General features: G+C 42.2%; 1 protein-coding gene across 4 annotated transcripts; it reads right to left on the reverse strand.

Moving 5' to 3' along the window:
* Window positions 1-898: 898 nt before the first annotated feature.
* LOC147624399 (elicitor-responsive protein 3-like) lies at window positions 899-10,547 on the reverse strand. Of its 4 annotated transcripts, none has more exons than XR_015269096.1 (8): window positions 10,302-10,509; window positions 4,056-4,160; window positions 3,792-3,918; window positions 2,074-2,145; window positions 1,908-1,950; window positions 1,476-1,809; window positions 1,307-1,380; window positions 899-1,210 (listed from the first exon to the last, which is right to left on the reverse strand). XR_015269096.1 is itself a non-coding variant. In XM_086819386.1 (8 exons), the coding sequence occupies exons 2-8, from the start codon at window positions 10,333-10,335 to the stop codon at window positions 1,361-1,363; spliced, it is 735 nt and encodes a 244-aa protein (XP_086675512.1). In that variant the 5' UTR covers window positions 10,336-10,397; window positions 10,516-10,547; the 3' UTR covers window positions 899-1,360. The 4 variants fall into 4 exon arrangements, 3 of the variants coding, with proteins under 3 accessions (XP_086675512.1, XP_086675513.1, XP_086675510.1); XM_086819386.1 differs by adding an exon at window positions 10,516-10,547 and having other exon boundaries at window positions 899-1,380; window positions 10,302-10,397; XM_086819387.1 differs by having other exon boundaries at window positions 899-1,380; window positions 1,476-1,806.
* Between the last annotated feature and the right edge of the window lie 1,032 nt (window positions 10,548-11,579).

Here is an 11,579-nt window from a genome sequence, read left to right on the forward strand (position 1 = left end):
CATGTATGGGATATAGGTGATCCTTATGTAATGCCGACTAAGATGGAACTTGTACACATAGCGTAGATATTAGCTTACCTAGCTTTTGGACCCCATGGGCAGCCACACACTTGTAAACATGAGACCATGTATACAAGACATTTTCAATAATGAGAAAAGGGATAATCCCATTAATCACTATTGAGCTTAAGTCTTCTTGAGCTCTTGGATTAGTTGCTTACATGTTGCTTGCCTCTTCTTATTGATGCTTACATACTTGTGGATAACATGTGTGTGCTTAGAGTGTAGATTGCTTGCTTGTCCTCTTCTCCCTCTCCCTCCCATTTGCATAGCTTCATGAGCGATACCAATGGAGGTTAGGTTGAGGACCCTAGCTTCTCCACAAGAGAGACATGAATGGAAAAAGACACAAACCAACAATAAAGACTCTTGCACTCCTTCCCTTATTCCCCTTGTGCAAGGAACAAGAGTTCCCATTTTGGTGAGCATTTTCATTGTGTAGAAGCCAAGATACAATTACTACACCCCCCCAAAAAAAAAAAGATTTTGGGTGCATATTTAAATTGCAATAAACTCAAAATAAGGCCACGGAGTAACCCTTTACAAAGCAAATTCTTGTGTTTCTGAACCAAAAAGCTGCAAGCCATGTTCTTGTCCATTGGCACTGCAAGACATGGACATGTAGAATTCTTTTACCCAATGGAGACACCATAATGAAGCTAGCTTAGCGAAGAACATCCGTACACCAGGGTGTCCTCTGTAGAGACATTGGCCTAAGTGGTGGAAGGAGGAAATGGCCACAAAGGCATGTGCTCCATAACATGAAAAACTATATGAATCAGCTCAACCACTATTAAATAGCACACATACAAAGCACTTTCATGTCAAGGGTCCTTGATCATAACATAAAGCAATCAATGTTATTATCAACATCCTACCAAAAGAAAACCATACACCTTTTTGTCTCTCTTTTCACCTATTAATATAGTCCAGGCTTTTGTGATTTAGGGACAATGGTCACCTCAACCCATTGACCCCCTGTTCGTCAAAGTTGTCCAGACAAACTACATGCTACTTGTGATACCATGTTACCAGGATCTAAGGCATGGATTGAGAAAACAATATGCAATTTCCATTTGCTTTGACTGCTTGGTTTTAACAACAAAGCGTGAACTTCTGAAGTTTGGACACATTAGGTAAATGGTGTACGCAGTCCTACTGAATAAGAAAGACCTGCAACATGAAGCCCTCTCTTGACAAGATAGACTTTTTAAGGGAAACTTCTTAGTGCACGGCACTGTAATTACAGTGTTGGAATTTAGATAATGAGTCTATCGAAGAAAGAAGATTGCCACGACTTCTATCTTGGCCAGTTGCTACCTGCAAACATACAAAGAGCTCAGCAACAATGGAACGCAAAAAATTATCAGCCACAAAACAGAACACAGCTATGTTCACGCAGGACTGCTCAGTACCTTGGTAAGGTGGATAAGCTCCTGGGGGAGGGCCACCATAACCTTGCTGTGAAGGATACCCTTGAGGAGGATACACATGCAGAGGATATGCTTGCGGAGGATAACCTTGCGGAGGGTAAGTTCCATGTAGAGGCTGAGCTGCATATGAGGAAACTGGTGGATATCCACCTGCACCATAGGGACCATATGGAGTGTGTCCTGCTGGAGGGTAGGGTGTATGAACAGGGGGATAGCATGCATGTCCTGATGGTTGTGAAGGCGGATACATCGGGGAAGGTGCATATACAGGTTCATGATATGCTGAGGTAGAAGGCACCACCTTCTGCTTTTCCTTCTGGACAAAAGACACATTAGAAACCAGGTGAGAACATAAAATGCAATACCAACAGAAGCAGTCATTTCTCAGCTTGAAAGTGAGATTTGGGACTCAACTGGACTCGTATAATGCATGATGATTATGACTTCGCCAGCTCTCCTGTGATGTAAAAATTCAAGTTAAACCAGACAGCATTAGCTCCAAGTATAAAATGCCAGGTTATGTGATTTAACCAGCTAGCCAGTGTCAGCTTTAGGCAGGAACTGGGTCTTAAGCACTTACTTGCCACTTCTACTTGTTAAAGGCCATGAATTGTCATGATAACCATCTGACAACACTTTCTGGAGGAGTATTCTGATTCAGGAAACCAAGTATGTAAATTTTCAGCCTAGAACTACAAAATGGAGAACCTTGAACCATGCAAATACTTGATAACAACCAGACCCTAAAACAAAGTATAAAGAGGGCATGTGTATGTGCTTGCAGCGTCAAATCACATCTATTGAAAAAAAGCAATCCACAATCAAGCATACAGCTACTATGTTGGTCTCGATGCAGAAACGTTTAGGCAATCTGACAACATTTTCTGTAGGAGTATTCTGATTCAGAAAACCGAGTATGTAAATTTTCAGCATAAAACTACAAAATGGCGGACCTTGAATGATACAACTATTTGATAACCAGACCCTAAGACAGTGTATATAGAGGGCATAAGTATGCGCTTGTGGTGGCAAATCACATCTATTGAAAGAACCTAATCCGCAACCAAGCATGCAGCTATTATCTGGTATCAATGCATAAACACATGGGTAATCTAACATACACCGTATGAAACCATCATGCCTCCTTTGTTTGTGCCCATGGAAGACTAAGAGACTCTAGTTACCTGATTGCTCACCTAGAAGGGAATTTTGAATGGTGATAGTTGTGGCACACTTACCAGCTTGAGTCATGCCAAAGCAAAAACTAACTGCCCTCTCTTTTCCTCAGAAGTACAAGATAGCATTTAATAGTGGATTCACAGAAACAGTCAATCCACCCTCATTTCAAGAGGCTTCCCAACCCCTTCTGGAACTGTCTTGCATAGTCACCAGAAACGAGAAACAGCAACAGAAACATGAGGAATGGAAACGGAGAAACAAGTTATTAGGGGTGGAAACGGCCATTTCCTGTGACGATATCACTTGGGCAACAAGAAACGGCCATGGAAACAGATGGGGTCCTGAAACAGAGAAACACGTTTCTAGGGACTGAAACGGTCGTTTCCTGTGACTATGCTGTCTTGGCCCCAATGCATTACCCAGCATAAGAACACAAGTCCTTACATATAAGCCACCTATTTGACAGTGCACCAAAACTTCACAAAACTGTCATGAGCCATCATGAGCCATCTGGTCTAAATATAACCCATCTTATATCCGAACCTGGATGCTGATCATTCAAGCTGCTCAAATACTTTGCAAGGGTGCGGCCTGGGTAGCAAATGGGATCAAGTAACTGTATTTCTTGTAAGGTGAATCTCTCAGTTTTCAGGATTCTTATTGCTGTCTAAACCAATTTCATGCATGACCTTGATCAATACCGAAACAATTCCACCAGCATTTGGGCAGTGCCGAAAAGTTCAAATGAATGTGATGATGGCCTCTGGAAAACCAAGAGCCCGGAGAGAGGGGGGAAGAGGGCAGAGGGTCATTCCTATCTGTCTGATAAGCCCTATTCTCATCAGCAAGTATCAATGAGCACAGGAGAAACAAACTTGGGCATGTTACTCTGGAGTATGACGAAACCTTTCTAAGTTTTGTGGCATTTTGGTAAGACATCCATACTGGTCCAAATACATTTATGCACACGTGCACATCAGTTTCTAAACTAGATTAATATGGAGCTAAGCCTGAATAAAGATCGTGACACCTCAATCAAAACAATATTCAAAAACTTGTACACATGCACAGCATCCAAAATTTCTCTAGTCAATTTTTAAAAGAAGGGCTATGACATACTTTCCAGAGCCAATAAAATCATGTGCCTTTAATGTGTTGCTGTTCCAGACAGTAACATTGACTTCTCGGAGACCTTCAATCAGTGGAAGCATATATTTCTCATTAAAAGTAGGGTTCCGTCCACCATCTGTATTGCACATTTCAAAACACAAACAGACAATGGTCTTAGCTACTGAAAAGGGGTTGGATTAACACCTGATTTGATCTTTCAGCTTTGTTGCCAACAGTAACATATAGATCGTCAATCCACCATAGTCTTTGTACCTGTATCTGTCTTAGTCCGATATTTATTGCCAGCATATTCAAGAATGACATAAGGGTCTTGCCTCGATATCCACTCAGTATCCTTCAGATTCCTACATCCAAGAACTGCCCAAATCGATCTTTGTTACTTGCAACGCAACACAGGAAAATTCAAGATCGTGTTTTCAAAGGCCAGCACATATCAATAAGGCAATTCACCAAAAACCAGAAATAGCAAACAAATGACATGCCATGCTGCAAGTCATTAAATACATGCCGCTAGTAGAAGCAGTGTGGCAGAAGTATCACACATTAATTTTTCCCATCACAGGCATACACACCTGTGTAATCCTAATGCATATGCCATATACCAATGAAAAGCTCAAGTTTTTTCCCAAACTTTCAAAAAAAAAAACAAAGTGTGATCTCAACTCCTTGAGAATCTACTCACAAAGCTTCAAATCATGAACTCCATCGTGCATAGCATAGACTGTGCTATAATATCCTCATTCATTCATAATGATAGGTCCACTTTAATAGAAAAATCTCCATAAATAAACCACCATATTAAGTTTCTTATCACTTCTTTTGAAGCGAAGGGAAGACTCAGCCATGATGAAGGCTAGCACTAACACACACACCTCTCTGCACTATCCTAATGCATTCCTGTCTGACTGTACACACATGGCCCGCCCCTTTCTACAATAAGGGGTTATCATTCTCCTCATCTTTCCTGTAAAATGGCTCAACAATCATGTCACATGCATGTGAGGCCTGCTGCCTAATGTATGTGACATAGTAACAGCTTCTCATGTCAACTGTAGTTTCCAAACTTTACAAGTGATTGTATCCAAACATTCTAGGGCTTTCTAGCCTTGAAAAAATATCTCTGATAAAAAAGCAAGCATCTTATGTAACAAAATTACCACAAAACTACAACCCACCTTGATTTGCTTTTTGTGCTTCACTTTAGAATCTTACATACCTGAAGAAGAGACACAGCATAGTTTTCACTTTATAAGCAGATTGCTCCCTTACTTGAAGAAAAGATGCAGTATAGTTCTCACTGTTGTGTTCATCCTTTTGGAACCTTAACTTGCTTTAGACTTATAAAGCCCTCCAAGGACTTGAAATTTGGTTTAAGGAATCTCAATGCATGCTTACACAAAGAAAGTTTAGACAATACTTGCAGGAAAAAGCCCTAGTGTGCTCTGGCTAGATGTCACCAGCCTGGACATTTCCCAGTATGAAAGGAGTTTGGTGGACTCTAGGATGTTTAAATATTTGGAAAGTACAAGCTTTGGGAATGGGGGATTATCCTAGAATACAAAGGACCACACTCCTAAAATTTAGGAGAGTTGCTATTTTTGGCCCACTCCGATGGAAATTCTGTTCGCGTCATTACATCTGGAATTGAGCAGATACCAAGAGTTGGCAAAGTGCCTATGACAGAATGTCTACCAGTTGGGATATTTTTAGAGATAAAGTTTATGGAAGGACCCATCTCTTAGATTGGGACATGTGGCAAGAAAGTGGACCAAAGTGAGACAAATGGATCAAAGTGAGACAAGCGGCCTCACACTTGTCACTTCAGCTATTGTGTGGCTCTCCACTTGTCATTGTAGCCTTCTCTTGCCATTTTAGCTCATGGGAGGCCCAAATCTATAAATTGGAGCCCTCTCTCTTCATTAATGGAGGCTCTCTTGCTGCACACTAGCCTCTACCACCGCTACAGGCTGCCCTAATGATGGCTACTCTCTTTCTCTCTCTCTTGAAGGCTGCCCATGAAGAATACCGACTGTTGGGGACTGTTTTGGAGGCTTCCATCGCGAACGAATACTGAAGCTTCTGTACTTGCTGTACCACCCATTGTACCGGCTGTACCAACCACTGTACCTACTGTACCAGCCCTTGTACTGGCTGTACCAGCTTCTGTACTTACTGTACCACCCATTGTACCGGCTGTACCAGCTTCTATACTTGCTGTACCGGCTGTACCAGCCACTGTACCGGCTGTACCAGCCTTTGTACCTGCTGTGCCGGCTGAATGGAGAGTTGTACTTGCTTTACCAGCTCTATTGCATAAAGACCCGTGGTTTTTGGGGAAGAATCAGTACCCACACGGAGGTGTATGGATTATATTGTTGGCTCGGCATTTCTACAGCCTATTTTCTGGCTTGGTAGCCTTGTGTTGGGTTGTGTTATGGCATTTGTATAGGGATAATCCGGCATCTCCCGTGGGGAGAGTAAGGCCCTCAAAGCTTGTACATGATATTATTCTCCTTGGGTAATAAAATACTCCAAGGGGGGGGTCGGCCCATTCCGGCCTCTATGCGGTGTCACACGTGCAAGCTCCATTTTCAGCATTTGTGGATGTTTTGTCCAGCTTTATGTTTTATGCAAAGTGATGATGGATATATGTTAAGGCTGTGACCATGTTTAAATGTTTTAATATGCATTGATGGTATCAACAAGTGTGTCAAAGGCCCTAGTTCCCCGGGCACTCACCGCCGCGAGTTTCACTAGAACACTTAGTATCAAAAGTAATAAGCTGCACATTCCTTCAAAGAACAGCCCTGTTACCCTTGAAACAATTACCTATTTGTTAGTGTGTAAATGCCCATTGGATCTCACACTTCGAGAACTCTCAACAAACTCCCTTCTTGACTTTCACATCTCTATTGGGTATTCGGAGCCTCATGTGTGTGTGAAACAACCCTTAGATGGCTTAGTGTGTTTATGTGTCTGAACAACCTCTTATAGCCATCTTATACCAATGTATACCAAAAGATGTCTTGCTGACTCAACAGCTTGGATGTGCTCTCTGTGGACATGCTTGCATTCTTGCCTAGGGTTGCCTCAAGCCTCCTCTATCCAAGGTTCTTGCCAACTCATGAGAGCTGCCCAAAATTATCTCTGCCCTAACCTTTTGCAGTGACAAGGGACTCGTGGGTTGGTAGGGTCGGCTGGTTGGCCAAATATGCCAACTATGCTAACTATGCATGAGTAGATACAATGTATTTAAAAACTATCCGTATTTGATGAACCTCGGCGCCTTTCTCTCTGCCCTGTGGAACACGTGTGTCACTATCCTAAAAGCGCTCCAATCTGCCCTTACTCTTCCTCGAATCTTGCCCTTGAGGTGGCTACAAGTAGAAAGCATATAAGGCACTCACATGGGTGAAGCACCTGACATCTCCTCTTGCAAAACTTGGAGCACTGGGTCACATTATGCACTTTTGCTCTACTTCTATTCTGGTCCATCTAAAGGCTCTGCTCCATATCCACCGACTCGATCTCCACGCTCTTTGGCTCAGTTACCGGATCTTCTACATCACATGTAGCCAATACTCATAAAACTCAGAGAGACTCATATGAAGCTCCTCGGGAACTGATAGGCTGGCCTCATCCTCCTCCCCTTGAGATTCACTGAGACCCACCTCCTCGCAAACTCTCTGACCCCATCCTCCTCCACTTGGGATTCGCAGAGATTCAGGGAGATCTACCTGCTCCCTGTGTGCTTCAGACATTGGCAACTCAAGCAATGAAAACTCTACTGGAATCTCCCCATCTGTGAGCGTCACCCAAGAGCTGCTCCTCCCTTGGAAGATCTCCGTCACTTGGATCAACACTCTGTCATGGGCTTCTCCCCAACCCTAGGCGACTCAACGCCTCGTCTTCGGGATCCTCCACCGGTCTATACTCCTTACTTGCAGGAACAGTCTTCAAGATCGGAAGCTCTCTAGCATCCTCGGAAACTCCCTTTTGTTGAGTTTTAACCCTTCGTGAACTCTTCACCTTTGAGCCTTTGTCCAAGGGCTTTCCACATGTCAACTTGGCACCTCATGCCTAGATCTCTCTCTGACATGCTGCCAAGTGTGGCCCAACTTGGCTTCAGGGGCTTCAAATGCTCAGCTCTCCAATTCTCCCTCTCCCAATACGTCCACCTTGAATCACCAAACCACACTCCATCCTTCATAGCTAGATGCATCCACTCCACATAGGTTACCTTTAACAAGGATGCCAAATTGAACAAGATCGGGCTCGGTTTCTTGAGGACATCTGCCATGGCTTGGGCTGATTGCAAACCAAGGCTCTTTTTTTCCCAATAGTAGATCCTTCAAAAGTAGAAAAATATGTGCCCACCCAAAGGCGGTATAGAAGACCACTCAGTGCGGTGCTTACTGCGTGCCGCGGTGGGGGAGCGCCAATGAGGGCTCGAACTCAGGACCCAGTAGCTAGTAGCTGGGCTACAACCCATTGGCAATTGCCTACGTAGGCTTGACCTAATTATATGCAAAACTATTGCTACAACAAGACTCATTCTAATCTATCAAGACCTAGATGCAAAAACCATAGCGCACATAGCTATAGCGCAAAACGTCTCTTGCAATAGCTAAACCGAACCCTAAAAGCAATCTTGGCTGAAAGCGCAAACCCTAATGCATGAATCTCATTGAAGGACTTAACACACATGCAAATGGTGACTAACACATATGCAAAAATTGGAAAGGTGAAAATGCAAACCCTAATTGCTTGCTAGCACCTCCTACAACCCCTAATTTGCCTAGGAGAAACCTAGACGCTCTAATACCAATGTCGCATGAGTATAGACGGACATTGGTCATTGGTGTGATTCAACTAGATCTAGACACTCGTCACGCTCTGATACTAATGTCACATGAGTGCTGGAAGAGGAAGACTTAAACATACAATTAATGCTAAGCAAACTAGATTAACACTAATCCAAAAGGATTTAGCAGACACACAGGAGAGAGACCAGATGTATCCCTAATTTATTGTACATACAATAGTACAAAACATGAACATGTACAATGGTTCTTGGATCTTAACATAGAAGATCCTCATCATGCCTGCCTATCTATGATGCACACCAAAAGATGTCTTCATGAATCCACAGCTTGGCCCTACTCTTCAAATGTTTGTCTTCTTGCCTAGAGTTGCCTCGGGCTGCCTCTATCTAGGGGCTCTTGCCAACACTGGAGAAATTGCCTGAAATAGTCTATGTCCTGTCCTTTTATAGAGGCAAGGGGTTCGTCAGTTGGTAGGGTTGGTTGTTTGGCCAACTATGCAATGTATCTAAAAGCTGCCCGCATTCAATGAACCTCGGCACCTTTCTGTCCACCCTGTGGAACATTATTGTCCCAAAACTCCTCCAATCTGCCTCTACTGAGTACTCTTCCTCGAATCTTGCTCTTGAGGTGGCTGCAAGCAGGAAGCATGTGCATGCGGCACTCACATAGGTGATGCATGTGATCGGATGTTCAAAGCCACCATGCTCCTTGCAAAATGGTACAAAAAACAATGCAATATTTTGATACTAAGCAACTTGGGTAGAGATCAGCTTGTGGAAGAAATCCAAAGCATCCTTCAGCATGAAATGCCAAAGATTAAGTTTCCAACATGGAGACAGAACTAAAAATTCATTGAAAGTCCAATCAAGTACGTTAAATAATCATATCAGCCCCCAAGTGAGCACGCATGCCAAAAGGGTATATAAGACGAGCAATTCAAAAATTCTGCACTCTATGCAGCACCTATCTTTCCGTAAACAATAAGCGCACTTTCCATGTAATATGGCACGACAAATCAACAAAGGCTTGTTTGCCCCTGGGCATCTAACATAGGAAAGGTGTATCTTCAACTAAAGGTCTTTGATTCCTTAGAATGCAAGGATAACATTAACAACTCTTGGTAGTACCAAAAGCTTCAATGTTTTGCTGAGCTTTCTAGTGAAAAACGGAGAGACTCCATTAATGATAAGGAAAGCCAACCGAGTTCCATTGTTTTTAAATGTCTTTTCTAGGGAAGAAAGGATGGATTAGGTTGAGGCAAAGCGGCCCAGACAACATAGATTTGGGCAAAATGTAGCAGGCTCCATGCATAGGAGAGCACTGGAGGGGGGGGCGGGGGAACAAAAGCAGACATCCCGAAGATTTAGAGGATAATCCACAGACTCCAAAGCAGAGATTTCAAAGACCTTTTCCCCCTCCCTCCTTTGTATCTGGTCCCATAGGCCATATTGGGCCTCTATAGACGTTAATATCATCATCGTATCTCTCTCTCTCTCTCTCTCTCTCTCTCTCTCTCTCTCTCGCTCGCTGGCTCGCTCTTACAACACACAATGATGCACTCGAAGATCCTCCTTCTTGAGAAACAGAAAAGCCATGAAGAAGGAAGAGCAGGCTAGGTTAAAAATGATAGACGCAGAAAAGACAGAGAGAAATGGCCATAGATTTGGCGTACCTGTGATTTCGAGAAGGTGATCTTGAACCGACATGGCGATGGAAACCAAGGGGATTCGGCGTGCAGAGAATGCAACCGAGCTTTGATGCGATGATGCTGCCAGAAAACGACTATTTAATTTCTTCCACAAGGCAATTGCACACTCTCCCGGACGCGCTATCTGAACGTGGGTCAACAAGGGGAGCGTGGCTTCCGCGAAAAGAGACAATTGTACCTTAATGGCTCTGCACAATTATATGACTTTCCACCAGTAAGTACTCTCTCCACCAGTTCCGTACTTTAATTGTACCTTGATGGCTCTACACAATTATGACTTTCCACCAGTAATTACTCTCTCCTTTCGACAATCATTCACCCAACACTATCCATCCACTTTGTCACTCTTTTGTCACTCTTTGGCTATCTCATTTTTATAATGTGTAAGAAAGCAGAGTTTTACATTGTAAAGACAAGTAGGTGACTCACTTTGTTGCAGTTTTTTTTTTAAAAAATTCTTGTATACATATGTGTATAAGTACGTAAGAGCACGTAAGTGTATGCATCTATGCATATGTATATATGTGCAAGCGTATGTGAGTGAGTGTGTTTTTATGTGTGGTGTGTTTTTATGTGTGTTTCTGTATGCTTGTGTTATGTGTCTACGTGTGACTCTCTCATATAGACGTATATATGTGTGTCTCTCTCTCACATGTATTCTCTTTATGTCTCATTCATGTACATAGACACAACCCTCTCTCACACACATACACTTACACATCCATTCTCTCTCTTCTCACACCCGTCTCTCGCATACACACTCTCTCACACACATAGAAACTCTCTCTCTCTCTCTCTCATACACACACACACACACCCTCTACATGTATGTGTGGTTGTACATATGTGTGTGAATGTGTTTATATAATAGTATTAATATAATACTATATACATTTACCATATGTATATTGATTTATATATAATTATTATGATATATTTACTATATGTGTGTGTGTGTGTGTGTTTAAATTTTGTATTTAAATTTATGTATTATATATATAATATTATATTATAATATATTAGTATAGATTTAACATATACATTTATTTAATATCCTTGCTTATTATATGTTTACATATTGTTATTATATATATTTGTATTCTATATGTTTTATACTTACATATTATGCATCTTTATAGTTTTGTATTATATTATTTTTTAAATTTTCTTCTCTCAACATACTCCTACACTCCTCTCTCTCTCCCCTTCTCTAATATGTGGCCTCCACTCTTCTCTCTCTTT

This window comes from Cibotium barometz, chromosome 25 (assembly GCF_041138505.1).
Source record: "Cibotium barometz isolate CiBa-2024 chromosome 25, ASM4113850v1, whole genome shotgun sequence".
Classification (NCBI taxonomy): Eukaryota; Viridiplantae; Streptophyta; class Polypodiopsida; order Cyatheales; family Cibotiaceae; genus Cibotium; species Cibotium barometz.

Coding starts and splice junctions, on each gene's coding strand:
- LOC147624399 (XM_086819386.1), bottom strand. CDS start 10,335: ATGTCGGTTCAAGATCACCTTCTCGAAATCACAG. Junction 3,919..4,055: donor TCGGACTAAGACAGATACAG/GTACAAAGACTA, acceptor TGTGCAATACAG/ATGGTGGACGGAACCCTACT. Junction 1,381..1,475: donor AGCTTATCCACCTTACCAAG/GTACTGAGCAGT, acceptor GTATGTTTGCAG/GTAGCAACTGGCCAAGATAG.